At 42.5% G+C, this 19,204-nt stretch overlaps 1 protein-coding gene across 4 annotated transcripts in view; it reads left to right on the top strand.

Moving 5' to 3' along the window:
* Nucleotides 1-14,634, top strand: part of RBMS2 (RNA binding motif single stranded interacting protein 2) — a 68,688-nt gene extending 54,054 nt beyond the window's left edge. For 2 of the 4 annotated variants that reach the window (XM_070937827.1, XM_070937829.1), the window contains 8 exons: nt 4,751-4,860; nt 8,278-8,324; nt 8,512-8,605; nt 9,839-9,889; nt 10,657-10,770; nt 10,855-10,935; nt 11,988-12,074; nt 14,095-14,634. In XM_070937827.1, coding sequence (XP_070793928.1) covers nt 4,751-4,860; nt 8,278-8,324; nt 8,512-8,605; nt 9,839-9,889; nt 10,657-10,770; nt 10,855-10,935; nt 11,988-12,068 — 578 coding nt within the window. In that variant the 3' untranslated portion in view covers nt 12,069-12,074; nt 14,095-14,634. The remainder of the gene's footprint in view (nt 1-4,750; nt 4,861-8,277; nt 8,325-8,511; nt 8,606-9,838; nt 9,890-10,656; nt 10,771-10,854; nt 10,936-11,987; nt 12,075-14,094) is intronic. The other 2 variants (XM_070937828.1, XM_070937830.1) reach the window with 2 other exon arrangements.
* The last annotated feature ends 4,570 nt before the right edge of the window (nt 14,635-19,204 follow it).

The raw sequence follows: 19,204 nt of genomic DNA, 5'->3' as shown, positions 1-19,204 counted from the left end.
CAGAGGAACAAAAATGTAAAGTAATAGAAGCAGGAGCAGCAGCAAGAATAGTAGTGTTTTTCTTGTACCTGTAAAAAAAGGGCACCATACAAAATAATAAAACAATGTCGAGACATTAGTACGGTAACTCCCTATCCTGCAATTAAGGTCACAACTACTATATAAAGACTCAGTAACTAGCCCATATCTGTTAAAATAGGCATTAGAAGTCAGATCTAAATAACAAAACATTTTTGCCCAAATAATTAATATTTAAACCAGCTTGAAAAAAATCCCATAAAAAAGGAAGGTTTTAGCACTGTTTCAAATGCTTAAACTTCTGGGCATAGCTCTGGCAGCAGTTGGTTCTAGAGGGTTGGCATTCAAATGAGAAAAAAAAATCTCAAATCTGATGTCACAATTTTAGTGTGAAGTGGTACCATTCACCCATAGCTAAATGTTCACAGAGAGGAGCTACCATCAGATTTTCCAGTTAAGTACCGTATTTTTCGGAGTATAAGACGCACCTTTTTCCCCCTAAAAGGGGGTGAACATTTAGGTGCATCTTATACACTAAATGTAGTCCCACCCACCCACTGGCCCCCACCCTTTGGCCACTGCCTTGGAGCAGTTACCTCCTTGCAAGCAAACAGCAAGAAAAAACAGCTCCTTTCAACTTCAGCACAGCCTAATTAGCACAAGTTGATTGGATCGGCCTCCCGACTCTCAGCTGATTTGCTCTCAGCTGTTTTGTGCAGGGCTCTGCTGCTTGCTGCAAAGAGGTAAATTGCTGGAGCAGATATTTTTTTTCCTTGTGCTAATCAAGCTATGCTGAAAACGAAAATGAAAGTAAAGCAGGCAGTTTGCTGTTTGCTGCAATGGCAAAATTGCTCAGAGGCAGAGGGAGATTTTTTTTTTTCTTCTTTTCCTCACCAAAAAAGATAGGTGCATCTTATATTCGAAAAATATGGTAGATGTGCCTGGGAAAACCTGACAGCCAAAAGGCAAGATCCAATGAGTTAGCCAGCAATTAGAGTTGGTACTTTTCATAAATACTTACCATGTTTTCCCAAAAATAAGACCCTGTCTTACATTTTTTTTGAACCCTGAAATAAGCACTTGGCCTCATTGCCATGAGCTCAAAAGCTCGATTGGGTTTATCAGGGGATGTCTTATTTTGGGGAAAACAGGATAACCACTGATAGAGGAAAGGAAGGATTAATTCAGGAAAGGTCCAGAATAGCACACATTATCCAGATCATCCAATAAATAAAAATGTTAGGTGACCTGCTAAGAGACTGTTGCAATAATCCAGCTAAGGGATGATCAGGGCACGAAGCAATTGCTTTCCTGTTTCTGTGATGAGGAACTGATAAAGCCAATGAATATTCTTTAAATGCAAACTCCCAAGTTTTTTATTATTGCCTATTCACAACAATGTGAAGTTACAGTTTTTTAAAACTGGTGTTAGCCTTCATACACAGAGTTCTTCCCAAGAACCTAGGAAGTCATAAAGCATTAGGATAGGTATATGTGTGGATTCAAGCAGTGATTTTTTTCAAATGACAGGTGGAAATTTTGGGTAAGTGCAGATTTTTAAGTTCTGGCCCAGTTTTTTTTTGGTGTAGTACCCAGTGTGCCAATAATCACTGGGACACAACTTTTATGCCACATTTATTCAGTTTTGATTATTAGTTCTTGATACTTTGTAATGTTCTCCAGTTCTTTGTCTTCTATTCTACTATCCCTTGGTATTGTCACATCAGTTATCCACATTTTCTTCTTCTCAACCACAGTTAAATCATTGTCAGTTTGTACTCAGAAGTGTCACAATATTTTAACCTGCTCATTTTCAACTCATTTTTCACCTCTGTGTTCCCACCAATTTTTCATTATTGATACATGGTCATTTTTACAGATATTCTAGTGAATCTTTTTTTTTTTTTTGATTTTTATTCTCTTTTTAAAAATTTGGTCAATTCAAGTCCAGCCTTGAGAACAATTTTTTTTCCCGAGAACAAAATTATCAGTGTTTTTTTTTTCAATGAAAATGGATCATTGAGTTGGACTCATTAGTGGCAACTGGCTGCCCAAAACCAGAAAGAGAGAGAAGGGGTAAAATACAATAATCTTCACATTTAGTTTGAGATGGAGGGAACCATCCAGCCCAACATCAACGTCCATCAAGGCATTTGGAAAGATACCCCCCTGGCTGCTTCACTCAAAAGTACATCTGTGTGTTGTCTCTGTCTCCGTCTGTCTCTGTCTGTCTGTCTCTCTCTGTCCCTGTTCCTATCCATCCATCTATCTATCTATCTATCTATCTATCTATCTATCTATCTATCTACCATTTATCTGTCATAGTGAAGCTGATTAAAAGAAATCAATGGAGCCAAAAGAGCAGTTGACAACGTTAATAAAAAGAACCCTGGGAGCCCTCACTTACAAAGGAAAAAGCTAGGATATGGTACCATTTCACATCACAGAAAAAGTGTCCTGAGATAAGTAGGAATAAAACCATTGAAATGCAGTGTGAGCAGTTCCTTGGAGATAACTTCAGAAGAGGGCAGCGTGGCTGAATGGTCAAATGCAGCAGAAGGAAGTTACAGCGCTGAAACTGGAGCTAGATAGTTCTCCCTTTATAATGCGTAAAAACGAGTTGTTGTATGTAACCCAATTGAAACAGGTCCATGAGATTGCTGACGGTGAGACAGGGAAGGAACTGAGAGCTACTGAAAAAGAACAATTTACCAGCCTAATGAGAAGAGACGGGGAGAAAGTAAATAGTAGTAAATAAAGGAAGGAGGGAATTGAATCAGAATGGCTATTCTGATCAAATGGGTCTGCTAAAATTATTTTGGTTGCTGCCTCTTCCTGTGAAGTATGATTTAAATAATCTAAATCTGACCCAGTGCTAAAATTGTGGCCTAGAGAGGAGGGGTAAAACACTTCAACCAGGAAAAGACAGGATTGGATAAATCAGCAGATAAACAAGTTGGAATAGTAGGTTGCTCTAAGAGGAATGTGTGGGGGAAGATTTGGGATCATTTCTTATATGCAGTAGAGTTAAGGAATCATACTTTTTCCCTGGAGTAACATTTCACAGCGTGGTTCTTGTGGAATAGTTAGACTTCACTCCAACAAAGGTATTTTATATTTATAAGAGGGATATTTTTATTTTCATATTTGTGTCCAGCTCATCACATCTCAAATAAGGTAGGGGAATCTACCAAAAGAAATAAGGGTTTCTTGCCATTTCCAGGTTGTGATCAATTGATCATGTCCGATAAATACAATATTGCATTGTCTTCCACTCGTTTCCCTTCGTTTCCCTTTATAGGTTGCTCCTTGTGGTGGTGAGGTTGTTATTATTCATTGCATTTATGTCCCCAATTTTGTCTGAACACTCCAGGAGCTTACATGGAGACTGACCTTAATTTAATTCCCACAACAATAAAGATGGATTATGCTTAGAGAAGATGGCTATCTCCAAATCACCTAAACAGTCTTTGTGTCAGAGAAGTGCTTGATCAAGTCACATCCGATGCTGTAATGGCTACAGCTACAGACTCTCTCAGTGCAGGCTGCGATAAAACTAGGCTGCATAACGAAACTGAATTTGGGGAGAGGGAACACAGCCCCTCTACTCAGAGGAAGCTTATATGATTGGGGCAGACCCATAAAAAATAGTCTCTTTCCCAACTATTTTATGCCTTCTTTTTGACAAGCTATTTTAATAATGTGCTTTTTCCAAAGTGGCCATACCTTGTGCCCTCCCCTTCCTCCCATAACTCACAGAATAGAGGCTCTTTTGGTTTTAGTGCATGTATCAGCTGGCCCTTCTGACTTGTTGGCCAAGGGCCCAGTGGAGGGAAGCAGGAGTGTCCTCTTGTACATAAGTGCTACTCATGTGGTAGTAATTCAGAATGCTATGTAGCTCTGTACATTCTCCCAGTTGTGGGAGAAGAGAGCAGTTGCTTGGCAACAAAAAGGAAGGTTAACCACAAGAGTTCAAGGAAAGCAGTAGCATGACACTGAAGTCTGCAAGTCTTTACATGGAAAGCTGACTGGGCCACACACACACAAACACTGTGGACGGAAGCTGTAGCATTCCCTACAAAATGCTAATAGGCCTAGCACTGATGTTAAAATAAAAGTCTGCAGATAGTCTCATAAAAGTCACAGAATTGATGCTAGCTCGCTCTTCTGACTGCCCCTTGGCACGGCTGGATCCTGAACAATTTGCAGAAGGTTTCATTCTCTTTTTCTAGCCATGAGGGGTGAAAAAGAAAGGAAGGAAGGGAAAGAAAAAAAGAGAAAGAGAGAGAAAGGAAGGAAGGAAGAGAAAGAAGAAAGAAGAAAGAAGAAAGAAAGAAAAAGAAAGGAAGGAAGGAAGGAAGGAAGGAAGGGTATCATTTGTGGTTCAGAGGTAGGATGAAGTCAAGGAGAAGAAGAGACAAGGAGCAACTCAACTCTGTATCCAATGTGATCAGCCAAGGATGTCCATTTTAGATCTTCAGGTTGGATATAGCGGTTATTGTTACAAAGCAAAATAGCCTCCTGTTAATGAGTACATCACAAGTGGAACGGTGTGTGGAGTGGAATTCAGTGTATCCAGTCAGTGAAGAGAAGGTGTAGGTTTAGATTCAAGTACATCAAGAGAATACTGAGACATAGGAATATCATTCATACTAGGAGCGTCCAGATACGTTATAACAAAATGTCCCAAGGCTAATCCCAGCTTTGTTTTTGTTTTTTTCCCCCCCTGCAGCTCCTCCAGATCCACTGCTTTGCAAGTTTGCTGATGGTGGCCAGAAGAAGCGCCAGAATCAGGGCAAATACGTGCAAAATGGACGAGCCTGGCCAAGGGAAAGTGATACGGTAAGGGTGGGGGGGTCAGCAGGGGGTTAGAGGGCTTCAGTGGGCACAGAATACCCTTTGGTCATATACGGTGGCCCAACGAGAACTTGATAAAAAGTTTATTTGACATGTTTGCTCCTAGCATGGAACTTCATTTTTTTGCAATAATTTTATTAAGATTTGTATTGTGTAAATAAAACTAATACAAACTACAAAAGATTTTTTTTAAAGCCCAGTTAGTTAAGTATAGTTAACAACTTTTCACCCTCTCTTAAAATACAACCAATAATTTCTTCATCCCATAATCCATCCCATTCTCTATCAACAAATCTTTAAAACTTCATCACTCCATCTCCCCCAGCAAAAGTCCATTAAGGCTTAAGAAGTAGCAACATAACTATTGTAAACTATGTTCAATAAACCCATTTTGATTCTTCGTTTTCACATTTATTCCTGATTTTCTTTAAACAAATCTCCCCGTCTTAGTTCTTCAAATATTTATTTATTTATTTGTATCCCATCTTTATTATTTTTACACATACCTCAAGATGGCAAAGATATCCAACACACCTTCCTCCTCCTGTTTTCCCCAACAACAACCCTGTGAGGTGGATTGGACTGAGAGAGAATGCCTGGCTCAAAGCCACCCAGCCAGCTTTCATGGCTGAGTTGGGACTCGAATTCATGGCCTCCTGCTTTCTAACCTCGTGCCTAGACCAAGTTGGCTTATAAATAAACAAAACTTTTAAAACATTGTTGTCCAGTTCCAGTCCATATAAACCTATCAAACGTTATCAGAATTAGCAATCCATCTCTTTTAACCTTGATCAAATAAACCAAATACATAATCTTTCCCCTTTCTCATTAACAACCTTTAGTCTCCTCAGATAATATCCGAACATCTGTTTTCTTTTTATGCTCTCTTTATGTCTTCTCACCAAATCATTGGCATCTTTTTCAAGGCCTTTTGTAAATCCAGTGTAAAGAGGTTATCCACATCACTCTTCATATTCTCCATGTTTCTTCACAGAAAAATGTTGACAATTTTAACAAATTCCTTTTACAAATCCCATATGAAGTGACTATTCACATCACTCTTCTGGTTTACTATTTCCATTTTTTTTCCCCAATCAATCAGTTTCACTTGTATGTCCAACAGCTTGTTTTTTTGTATCCACTATTCACCTTTTTCATCTGCTTATACATTTTTAAATCTGCATTTAGATAAATTTCAACTTTAGTCAATAAAATCAGTTTCTCCTCTGCAACACCATCTAATTTATCTATCCTGGCAAATTATTTTAAAGTTATTTTTGCGCCCAAAAGTCATATACTGTAGCTCACTCAATTAATCTATTGATACATTAATTTCCTTGTGCCTTCAAAAGTCATCAGTTATTTGTTTTCAAAAGTAAACATGGAATGTTTCCCATAGGAAAATCCTTTTAATTAACTTCAAAGTAGTAATTCAAATTCATCTCTTTAATCTATTTGAAAATTTCTAGAACCCACCTTTTTCTGTATTTTCTGTAATCACTTTTTTCTGTATTTTCAAAAAAAGTTTTTACAAACTCTTAAATTCATGATTTCATGAAATCATACATTCACGATTTCAAATCTTAAATTCATGATTTTCCCAAAGAAAAGAAAGAAAACTCAAGAACAAAACCCTTGACCCAGTGAATACAATAAAAGTTGTGGTTCTGAAGATTCTCAATCTTTAAAAAGCAATAAAAAAATACAGTCCAAAGTGATTAAGATGTGAGGTTTTGTTGAACCTTGAGTCTAGGAAAGGCTACAGTAAAGTCTCTGGCTCACGTGCATATAGTCCTCAAATTACAACCATTTGTTAGTGACAGTTCAAAGTTACAAAAGCCCCCCCAAAAGTGACTTACAACTGTTAGTCACACTGATGATCGTTGTAGCATCCTCTTAGTCATATGATCAAAATTGGGATATTTGGTAATTGGCTCATATTTATGACGGTTTCAGTGCCCCTGGGTCATGTGATCCCCTTTTGTGACCTCCTGACAAGCAAAGTCAATGGGGAAGCCAGATTCGCTTTACAGCCATGTTACTAATTTAACAACTGCAGTGATTCACTTAACAACTAAGGCAAGAAAAGTCATAAAATGGGGGCAAAACTCACTTACCAACTGCCTCACTTACCAACTGAAACCTTGGGCTCAATGGTGCTTATAATTCGAGGACTACCTGTAATCCCATGACTGCCAGCTGATAGCAAGCAGTGGCAAAATCCTTGATTTCTACCATGTACTCACAAAAAAATAGCTGTCTGGAATACATATGAGTAATCTCAAATGTCTCCTTTCTCTGGAGAAATTTTGGTTGTTTGGATCCCACATCCCGCTACCATTTTCAACTGTAATCTCTCCCACCGCTCCGTGGTAGGTCAGTGTACTATTTCCTCACGGGAAGTCTACAGCTGCATCCCTGGCATGGAACTTCCTAAGCGAACTGGTTTGCCATCCCTCCCTTTGGATTTTGTGAACTGGCCACAAGATGTGCAGGCTAAACTCAGAGGCAGGAGAACGTTTCCTAACGGCTTGACTGGCTCTACTGACATGCCACTAAGCTGGTTGAGAGAACAGGCTCTCTGCTGGCCTGGAGAAGGCTTGCAACTTGTTCCTGGAAAGGTGAAATTAGAATTAGAATAACAAGAGTTGGAAGGGACCTTGGAGGTCTTCTAGTCCAACCCCCTGCTTAGGCAGGAAACCCTACACCACTTCAGACAAATGGTTATCCAATATCTTCTTAAAAGCTTCCAGTGTTGGAGCATTCACAACTTCTGGAGGCAATTTGTTCCGCTGATTAATTGTTCTAACTGTCAGGAAATTTCTCCTTAGTTCTAAATTGCTTCTCTCCTTGATTAGTTTCTACCCATTGCTTCTTGTCCTACCCTCAGGTGCTTTGACTCCCTCTTCTTTGTGGCAGCCCCTGAGATATTGGAACACTGCTATCATGTCTCCTCTAGTCCTTCTTTTCATTAAACTAGACATACCCAGTTCCTGCAACCGTTCTTCATATGTTTTAGCCTCCAGTCCCCTAATCATCTTTGTTGCTCTTCTCTGCACTCTTTCTAGAGTCTAAATATCCTTTTTACATCTTGGCGACCAAAACTGAATGCAGTATTTCAAGTGTGGCCTTACCAAGGCATTATAAAGTGGTATTAACACTTCACGTGATCTTGATTCTATCCCTCTGTTTATGCAGCCTAGAACTGTGTTGGCTTTTTTGGTAGCTGCTGCACACTGCTGGCTCATATTTAAATGGTTGTCCACTAGGACTCCAAGATCCCTCTCACAGTTACTGCTTTTGAGTAAATCATAACTATTGCTTCACTGAGCTGAGAATGTGGTGCATTGGGGAAGAGGAAAAGGCATGAGCCATATGTGAATTAACTATTGTTTCCTGCAGGGTGGGATGACCTTGACTTATGACCCTACAACAGCGTTACAAAACGGGTATGTCTTTGCTCTTGTGCCTTCACCTTTTTATTGGTACAGTAATATTTTCCATTAGAAATGATAGAAAAATGGGGCCTGGCAGAATTAAACTGGCATGGCAACCATTGGGAAGAGAGGTCTGCTGAGACCTCTCTCGGTTTATGGACAGACTTTTCTAACAGCCTACTTCTATTTTCCTCTGCAGGTTCTATACAACGCCCTACAGCCTGGCCCCAAACAGGATGATTGCCCAGACTGCGCTCTCCCCTTATCTCCCATCACCTGTTTCCTCTTACCAGGTGTGTTGCTTTTGCAGCTAATACTGGAAAAGACAAGCCAGGACCTGAGTCAGTACAAAAGACGGAGCTTGGAAACAGTTGTACTAAGAATGGGAAGGAGAAGGAGGCAACCTTTCTTTTCTTCCCTTCAGAGCAGGGGTCTCCAACCTTGGGTACTTTAAGACTTGAGGATTTCAACTCCCAGAAGCATGGCTGGCTGGGGAATTCTGGGAGTTGAAGTCCGCAAGTCTTAAAGTGCCCAAGGTTGGAGACCCCTGCTTCAGAGGGCTTTAATGGATTGTTGCATCGGCCACATACAATAACAAGATTCCGTGATTAACATGGCTTGGGGCCACTAATAACGAGTCAGAAATGGCAAGAAATGATGTGACAATATTGTGAAGGACCGAGCCAACACGGCCGGGGCTGATGCATTTGTCCAATCCCTTGTGTTTCCCCAGCAGAGAAAAATGAGAACACATGTCTTGATTTTTTTTTTTTTAGAACAAATGGAGGGTAATTCTGGTTGACTTTCCTGTTATATCTTCTATTCAGCTAGCAGATGTCACCTCGTCTAGACAAAAAAGTAGTTTAAGGAGAGAAAATGGTAAAAAAAAAAACACCTCTATCTGCTGACTCTGTGTGTGACAGGGAAGATCTGCCTTTATTAAAGTGGCCTTCCAAACTGCATGACCCATGATCAAAGATTATGGGAGTTGTAGTCCAAAACCCCATTTTTAGGAGGGAACTCAGAGTGGGGCAAGACAGGTTAAGCAGGAGGACCCAGTTTGTGGGGGCAATAAGCTGACTTTGTATAAAAATATACAAAAGTATGAAGGCTATTGCTTAACGCATTGTAAGCCGTCCTGAGTCTACGGAGAAGGGCGGCATATAAAAATAAATAAATAATAATTTAAAAAAAGCAGAAAAAACTACAAGGGTGTGGGCCAGGGGTGGGTTCTACTTACCTTTACTCCCGGTTCGCAACGGGGCAGCGCACACAGAAGCATTTTGATGACATCAGGGTCAGTGGGTGGAGCTTCCCGCCGGTTTTACTACCGGTTCCATAGAACTGGTGCGAACCGGGGACAACCCACCACTGGTGTGGGCTGTGAACCAGAAGTCCTGTGTTGAAATCTTACCTGCATTACTTGGATATTGTTTCTCCAGGATGGGGATGAATAACTCAATCTTCTTTTTAGGATCTACTGTTTAGCTAAGAGACCATATATAAAACTTGCTGTCTTATTCTAGGTCCACAGTCCATCTTGGATGCACCATCAGTCATACCTCATGCAGCCCACGGTGAGAGCTATTTCTGCCTGCCTGCCTGCCTACTACCTACCTGCCTTCTACCTACCTACCTACCTACTACCTACCTACCTGCCACCTACCTGCTACCTACCTACCTGGAATCCTTCATTAAGGAAAACTTTGCCAAAGTTCTCATGGTGCTGAATAGTCTTTTTAATTGTGAATTCAGATGGAGCAGTGAAAGTTGGACTTGATGGCTGTTTTGGGGGGTTTTTTTTGGAAACTTGTGAGACCTTGGACTTTCTTCCTTTCTAGTCCAAATGACAGGAAAAGTGATTAAATTGTGTGATTGTTTTTTGTTTTGTTTTGCTTGTCTTCCTGGGCCAGGAGGGTAAAAAAACCTTATGTGTCATCTGTGTTAAAATAACAACTAATATAGTTTACTACTCAGTGGGAAAAACTTTTTTGTTTTTAATTCAAAGTCCTGTGTGGCCTAGCGTGCTGGTCAGCATGTCTCACCTTTTCTAATTATCCCCCGATTTGAACTTTTGGGAAATGTAGTACTTTCATACCATTGTAATGCACATTGTTCTATTGGTCTATAGGCCAGGGGTGGGCAACTGTGGCCCTTTTACAACCTGTGGACTTCAACTCCCAGAATTCCTGAGCCAGTTTGGCTGTATCAGGAATTCTGGGAGTTGAAGTCCACAGGTTGTAAAAGGGCCACAGTTGCCCACCCCTGCTATAGGCTCATCCCTTCATTACTTTCCATTTTGTCTCTAATGGTGCCCTCTTTTACTCAGTATTTTGTTCCCAAGCAGGGGACGGTGCTCACACCTGCCATGGACCACGCCATTTCCATCCAGCCCACTTCCATGATGGGGCCTCTCACCCAACAGCTGGGCCATCTGTCCCTCAGCAGTGCTGGCACAGTAAGGATTCTCCTTCCCTTTTTTTGTGGGGCTTGAGACCCAGTCCTGCTGCGGCCTCTTGATGTTTTTTCTCCTTCTTGCCAGTATATGCCAGCGGCAGCAGCTATGCAAGGAGCCTATATTCCCCAGTATACACCGGTGCCTTCCTCTAGTGTCGCAGTTGAGGTAAGAGGCCCTTTGGTCCTTCCTGCTTAAATTAGGAATGCTTCCTTGGTTACAGATTTATGCCTTTAAACAAAAACGCCTCACGCTGAGTTCACATAATAACTTTGAGTAAGCTAAAATGGGGATGGGAAATGCGTGGCTTATTTTCTTCCGGAATCTCAACCTTAGCCATGGCAACTGGCTCTTAACGTTAAGCCATTTGGGGGTGTGGGTGGGTGGGTGAGTGAATCACATAACATGTTATGTGAACACAGCAAGCGTGGTTTATTAACTTGGGTTTGGGATTTGGTGTGTTGTGTGAACTCGGCCTCTGGACTGTATATTGTCTGGGGTATATTACATGCCTATTCAGAGATTGCTCACCTTGCACTGATACACATTTTGGTTTTGTGTGTTTCCAGTAAAGAGGAACAGGTTACTGAGGGTAAGTGGGTGGGTGGAAACCCAGAGCATGTTTTATAGATTTTTGAAATGACATCCCTTAAATGCTCAGGAATGGAAGAGGATTCCCATATTCCACTGCCACCCTTGCCATGAGTTTTGTGACCTTTTCTTCTTTACCACCACCGCTCTGTCCTTAGGAGCTATGGCATATACATGCTTCGGATAATGACGTTTACCAAACTAATTTAAGTTAGTCTGGGAATTCGATCAGCCGCTGATCTTCAATAGGTCCTATTCTGAAATGAGCTCTTCCTTCTACCCACTGGTGTCTTCCCACAGAGGCCCTTGAAAAGTTTTCCTTCCCAGCCACATAGCGTCTTTCTATGTCGAGCGTTAAAAAGGCAACGTGGAGAAAGCCTCTTGAGTCCCATCGCAGGGTTGGGGGGGGGTCTGTGTTTGTGGGTAAGATGAGGAGTCTCTGGAGACCAGTTTCCTGTTGGTAGAAAAAGCACACGGCAAGCTGCTGAGCTCTTAAGGAGGCAAGTGGAGAGGTCCACATTCCCTACCGAGCCACGTAGCGATTTGACCTTGCTCATCTTAGTGGGGCTGAAAGGTTTGGGGAAGATATGGCTACCATCCCAATTCCCCCAATGGGTATTTTGTCACAGGAGAACAGTGGCCAGCAGAGCCACGTGACAGTGGAGTCTCCATCGGATCATGCTGCCTACTCGTATCAGTACAACAAGTAACAACAGGTAAGGACAGCAGGGGGCACTGGCATATATATATATATATAGATAGATAGATATATTAGTCTTCTTCTCCCAGAGATAGCTCCGTTCTTTTCATTTACTTGATCCTTTGCCAGTTCCGGAAAATAACTGAATTTGGAGCTCATGGCTGGTGCCTTGGGCATTGGCCCTCGAGCACAGGAGGGTCCCTCTCAGGGTAATTTGAGCAATCTGAATAGATTCACCCCCTTTTGTCTCCTCCCAAGAGGAGGAGGAGAGGTGCAGAGAGTAAAAAAGATGAGAGAAAGCAAGAGTTAGGAGTCCATTGAAGATATTTTCTCCAGCAACTCCCGAAACCTGGATTTGTCTCATCCACATGCCAGGAAGATTCCTTAAAGGAGGTTAACGTGGCATTTGAGAACTGGGACATTGACTAGAACTGGGAATATGTCATAGAGGAGGATGACAGAGGAACCTCGATCGCTATTTTACAGCATCCAGTCATGGTCAATTGGAAAATGAGATCCAGGGTCCTCCCCTCCCTGTTCTTTACCATAGAGGGACAGCAAGTGTGGCTTGGAAATTAAACACACACACACTCCCCAAAGTCAAAATCCACCCCATGTGATTCAAGTAACTGCAGGAAACCGGTTTGTGGACTTGTGCTTTTTAATTTCTAAAAAGAAGACAAGAGAGTTGCCAAGCAGAAGGCTTGTAGCAGAGCCCCGTGCTTCTTCCTGCTGCTTAATTTAAAAGAGGGTTTTGAGATGCTTTAAGGACAGACAGGGGGCTGAACTACTCTGAACTACTACTCTAAATAAGAGAAAAGGAAGCCAAGAGGCTAGACTTGAGTCTCCACCTCATGTTCCACAGAGCATTTATGGAACGAGCCGGACATTTTTCAAGTGTGTGGCCTTTGTTCCCAGAATTCTTAGTGGTAGCTGTGGTAATTGGGGCATTCTGGGAGTTGAAGTCTCCACATCTGGAAATCACCTAGGTTGATGGAGGCTGTCCCACCTCCCAAGTTCCAAGAATGAAGAAGAATCCAACTTCTCACTGAGATAGGATGCAGAATCTCCTCCTTGTCCCAGGAACAGGCCCAGTGTCTCTGTTGGCTTCAGTTTTTTCTATCAGAATCGTCAAATTTGAACCTTGGGGCACAACCACAAACTGAGTGAGCAGAAAGTGGATTGTTAATGAGACTAATAAAGATTCTCGCCTTTGCATAGCCTGGCAATTTGTGACCCAGTGATCTTGAAAGGTAGGTGACCTTCAGGAACAACTGAAGATCACCTGCTGAACCTTTTGCATGCCAGCCTCGTTTGTGCAATGAGACTTATATTATATATTAATCTTTAAGGTGTCACAACACTCGTTGGTTCTCCCAAGCAGGCTAATATGACCCTCCGTTTGGAATTCTGAGATCAACTCTCAGAATGACCTTTTTTTTTTGAAGGTGCTCCTAGTGTGACATCAACATTTCCCACAGTGAACACTTGAAGGAGGTCAATGGTTCTGTGCCTCAGAGGGGCGTCTCCTTTGTTCGCTGCAGGAAATGCAGGGCACGGCTTCCTGCAGCAACTGTTCAGTGTAGAGCTGCCCTAATTAATTCAGACCTAACCATATCTGCCCATTCAGTTCAAAGTCCTTCTCCCACATAGGTAAGTGGCTGAAGGTTGAAGCCGAGTGGCTGAGAAGGTCGTGTGTGCGCAGATAAATCCTTCAAAGGCTTCCTAACATGTTGGACACTAGGACGGCTGCCAGAAGCGGGGAAAGAGAGGCGGAAGGACAGGTGTCCCCAAACTTGGCAGCTTTAAGACTTGTGGACTTCCAGAATTCTCCAGTCAGCTATGCTGGCTGGAGAATTCTGGGAATTGAAGTCCACAAGTCTTAAAGCTGCCAAGTTTGAAGACCTCTGCTGAAGGAAGGCTTGGGAATGGGACGGTCTCTCTTCTTGCTTACTACTTTGTGTGCCACGCTAACTACCTCTCCCATGGTCTTTGTTGCCCACTCTTGTAATTCCCTCTATTTTTCGTCCCTCTAGTGCCACCGAGCAGCTCAACTCTGAGCAATCACTTCGAGGGAGACAACGTGGTTTTTTTTTTTTTTGGTTAAAATTTTGTGCTGCGTTTAGAAGATGTCGGAACCATTTTTGTTTCTTTTTTTCTTCTTTTTCTTTTTGGCAAAGAAAAAGGTTGTTTTGTTTTTTTAAAAAAGGAAATAACCGCAATAGACTTTTGTCACCGAGGAACCAAAGGAGGTTAGAATGGGGGTACAAAAAAAAATAATACCCCCAACCCTTAGATGTACAGATGGACTAAGGACTATTTTAATACGAGAACATTTGTGCGTGTATGTTTGCGCGTGTGTGTGCGTGTGCGTGCGTGCGTGTTTATTTTCTTGATAACAGCAAAGTCAAACGCTTTGGATGCCCCAGAATTCCCCAGAGAAGAAAATGAATTTTTTTCCCCTTCTTTTGGAAAGCTGGTTCGGTACCTCTGTGGGAGGAAGGTTTTTTTGCTCCTTTGAATTCATTTTGTTTTCTTTGGTCATGTAAAAGATTTTTTAAAGGACAAATATGCAAAAGTGTTTGAATATTTTTTTTGTTGTTGTTTTATAAGGAAAAAAATGCTCTGAAAAGCCCCACCTCACAGCTGTAGGATAAAAAATCAGTGCGGAATTCTTTTTTTTTTTTTCTTCTTTTTCTTCTTCCTTGGGGTGGGAGCGGGGAGGGAATTTTGCTTTGAAAGGATTATTTTATTATTTCAAGAGGGTATTTTTTTTCTAAAAAAGACAAATTTACAAAAAAATAAAAAAGAGGAAATTTACAAAAAAAAAATTCAGAAAAAAGGAAATCTTAAAAAAAAAAGTTGAACTTTGGCGGCAGCAAGAGGGGTCTGCTTAATGCTTGTCATGTTGGAATGAAATGATGCGGCTGGAGGCATCGGATGAACTTAATCCTGGTTTTTTCTTTTTTTGTTTTTTGGCATAAATTTTGCCTCAGCTGAGAGAGAGAGAAAAACAGAGTTTGCGCCAGACCTCAATTTCTGCCCTCTGTCCAATTGGACTGTTTTTTGCTGGATGTTTTGGACTCTGATTTGAGCTTCTGTGCAGACCTGTCTTTGCTTCCATGGGGAGGCTTCCCCCCTTCGCCTACCCCGTCCTGCCCTGGACCAGGGGAACAATAAACGGACTAAGGAATCTGCCGCCAGTGATGCGTCGTCACCTCTGGACTCTCGGACGTTGAATGGACACGTTGCCAGCAGCAGTGCTTCGCCCCGTCCCCATCCCCGGGATACACAAACACACACACATTCTTACACGCACACACACACACACACACACACACACAGTGCCTTCTGCTGCCTGCGGTCCGGACTGTGCTGCCGTAAGCCCCCCCCCCCTCCCGCCCCCCAGTTCCTGCATGCCTGCCAAGCCCAGGTCCACAATGCATCCGTTTTCTCTCGACCAACTCAGCTGGGAACAGGTGCTTCTCCTTCCGACTGGTGGGGACTGCAGGAAGCCCGTCCCGATTGCTGTGAACCAAGCAACCAAGGAGCATCGAGCACCTTGCAGGGGATGTCCCAGCTCCCCGCTGTCTGTCTCCCCTCCCACTTCCCCTCCGGAGACCCTAGTTACTATGCACGTTATCCCTCCCTCCCCCAGCCCTTGATTGCTGGCTGCGCCCTGAGATTTGCAATAGGAGGAGACTATGTGCAATAATTCAGCCTTTCCTACCTTGTGTTTCCCTGCAGAGCCTCCTGAAGTGCTTTAGACACCTCTGCATGTTCCCTTCCCCTCTCCCCCCCACAACCAGATGGTGCTAAAAGTCATCCTCTCTTCCACCATAAAGTCACCCCCAGCCCAGCCCAGCTGGCCCATGTAGCTGACCCTTCCATCCTGTTGTTCCGATGACGTTTGCTTTTCCCACCGTGGGCTGTGATCACCTTGTCCCCCTTTCCTCTCCTCCCCCATCCTCCCTGCTGGCCCCTTCCTTTGAAGAAATGGCTCTTATGCAGCTGACAATCAGGAAGGAGCAATGGCGGAGGCCATACGGGTGTCACGTGAGTCTAGGAAAGCGAGAGTATGTGTGCATGTGGTCCCTATCTGTCTTGGTTTGTGTGCGTACCATCCATGTCTTTTGAGGAAGTGGAGACAGATCTGTGGGTAGGGGTGACGTTGGAGGAGGTGGCATAAATATATCGAGTGTCATTTGGATTTGTGCGTTGCTCAGAATCCTTTTGTCGTCTTGACCATTTTGAAAGCATGGTCCTGACCCAGCAAGGGCAGGTTGACTTCCTGTTGGAGATTTGAGGAGGGTTGAGTTCGTTGAGTATCCTCATAATCCTTCAGCTAGACTAGTTTAGATACCTTCCCGCATTGCTCGTGACGAGGGATGACCCACAGACACGACCGTGATGCCACCCAGAATAGAGAGACAAGACCGACAATGCAGGAGCCCAGTGGATCCAAAGGCTGGCTACGTTTGGTGCCCCTTTCTCTAGCCTGGCCAGACCCTCCTGGTTGGCCTAACCACCACCCCCTCCCCCTAATGCTGAGAGAAACTGAAGTGCCTTTTTTGGGGCATGCAAGCTTGCCTTCATCTTTATGTTATGTGATCTTCAATGGGCCGTTATCCATGGCCAAATGGAGTTTTGCAGGGTCGGGTCCCAAAATGGGTTGGGGTAGCTAGTTAGAGAAACAATTAAAAAAAAAAAAACCAGTAACTGAGATTCTGGTTCCAACTAACTCAGACTATTTGGGGGGCAAAGGCAAAGGAGCACACAGTCTCTGCAGGACTAGTAAAAGAACTTCCCAGCTAGGTTGGGGGTTGATACCTACCCACCCTTCCCTCGTTATTTGCCTGCAGAGCTCACAGGCCAAACTACAGGGAAACTTTGAAACCCCTCGCATCTGCACCCAGAGTAAATGCACGCTGTAAAAGGATTCTACTTGAGAAATTGGTTCCAGGTTTGCTCCAAATATGGGCTGCAACCTCCGACTACATCGGGGTACACCTGGTCCTTAACAAGCCACTCTCCTGCCTCCCTCCCCCCAGCTTTTTTTTTTTTAGCAGCTTTTAGGAAGGTTATAGCAGATACCCTCGGTACCCTGAGTTTTCTCTTTAATCCCCAGGACTCTTTCTTATGCATTCCAGGTGGGTTAAAGCACAGCTCCACATCTGGAAGACACCAAGCTGAGGAAAGGTGTCCTATGAAATTTTCTTGGGAGTGGGTGAGATCTGTAGAAAGGCACACACTCCCCCTCTTGTTTTGATAGGATTCGTGCTGCCAAATTTCTTGCTAGGTTAGGATTCTTAGCTGCTTGTCCAAATCCGCTACAAGATCTTGCTAAAATAATTAACAGTGGGTGGTTAGTAAAACCTATGTTTTTTTTTTTAAAAAAAGAGGGTGATGTCCACAGAATCTCCTGATCCTTAAATTTGATTCCTACAAATTGATATGTTTACAATTAAGATTCTTCTGGCTTGTGTTAATAGACTTAACTTCAGTCACCTCCAAGCACTCCTTCCCCCTCCCTATTTTAGATTGGAGTGGGAAATATGCTAGATATTTAGGCATTTGATGATGGCAACTAAGGATCTGATGGGTTTATTCAACTCTTAGATTAAAATTTAGTCTGCGCTTGTAGGACCTTTAGAATGAGGCCATTTTTAAATGTAGCAGTAATCAAAGAAAGTAAAATTAAAAACTCCCTTTTGTTAGACTCTAACTCGGAAACCTGTTAGAAAATAAACACCAAGGATTAGGCTTGACTACGTTATGTTGCCTTTAGTGTAAACTTGAAGCAGGTAATGAAAACATGAGTTAGCTTTCCAGCCCTGTCATAGCTTTGGCATTCAGGTGTAATCATTAAAATCAGGGTCTCCGTTTTCTTAAACAGTAGGAACAGCATTGAAATTAATTAAATTATTTATTAAAATCATTAAAAATCATTGATTAATTTAATAAAGTAAATAAAATTAGTAAATCCTGATATCAGGACTTTAAAACAGATAAATGCCAAACCTTTGACTTGGTTGGGCATTGTCTTCAAGCTGTAAAACAGAGCAGCAAACTATGGGGATTTGAACCCAAGCTAATTTGGGAGATCAAAGAAGTTGTAGTTAACTAGCTACCAAGTTTATTTTACTGCTTATATGAAATGAGGAGTATCCTAGCTTCCTAAATTTTATCTCCAGCACTCAGTTTAAAAAAAAAAAGCAAAGAAATCCAGGATACAACTCTGTAAAATTTAGTTACGGTTAAGAGAGCAGTCCTTACCAAGAAGGAAATCCCCATAAATTCAGGAAATTAACTTTTAAGTAAATGTGCACATTCCTGTGTTTTGTAGCCATAGTGAAACCTCAAACACCCATATGGTCAGTGAGTGGGGAAATGTTCAGGGTGAATGGGGGATGTGGATTTGTAGACCCGCCCCCAATATTTCTGTCCCATCTCTAGTGCAATGCTAATCTGACCCTCATTGAACTGCTGGGATGCTTATCCATGCACCGAAATGTATGTCTGCATCGAAAGCCCCCAACGGCTCTGTAAAAACCAAGTGCCAGATCAAGAGTTGCTTTGGAAACAGTTCCTTCTTTCAGCGTACCTGCCTGCCCAGATTGCTTTTCTGAGCTGTGCATTTGGTTTTGGGCTGCCGTTAGATACCTAGCATATCCTAAGTCAAGTTCCCACCCACAAGGAACATGAAACTTTCCTCTGTGTTGGCTGTCCTTTTGACAGCATTTGTCCCAGTCCGGGGTATATGATCTGCTTATTAAAAAAAAAATCCCGCAGCCCTCTCTTCCTTATGATGCTTAATGGATCCATAAATGTTTGTGGCAAAGAGCTAAATACATGTTTGCCAGCAAGGAGGCAACCCACTCGTGGTCTAGTTTAGATGCATCCCACTCATATAATCTTGAACCCATAAGACAGGAACACAGCACACCCACTTGTCCAAACCGCAGTGTTCATTTCTCAATGAAGACAAAAGGCCTCAAGATTCCCTGCCTTATTATCCTCCTTTTTCCCCCCTGATCTCTGAAAGCTGGTTCTTCTGAAGTGTTGATGGGTCTTCCTCTTTTAGAACCAGAGATTGGGGCTGGCTCACTGATAGTCCTCTTGGATGTGGAATAGGTGATAGCATTT

This window comes from Pituophis catenifer, unplaced genomic scaffold (assembly GCF_029215685.1).
Source record: "Pituophis catenifer annectens isolate HBS135680 unplaced genomic scaffold, rPitCat1.0.hap2 SCAF_2, whole genome shotgun sequence".
Classification (NCBI taxonomy): domain Eukaryota; kingdom Metazoa; phylum Chordata; class Lepidosauria; order Squamata; family Colubridae; genus Pituophis; species Pituophis catenifer.
This window is presented reverse-complemented; position numbering and strand designations above follow the sequence as displayed.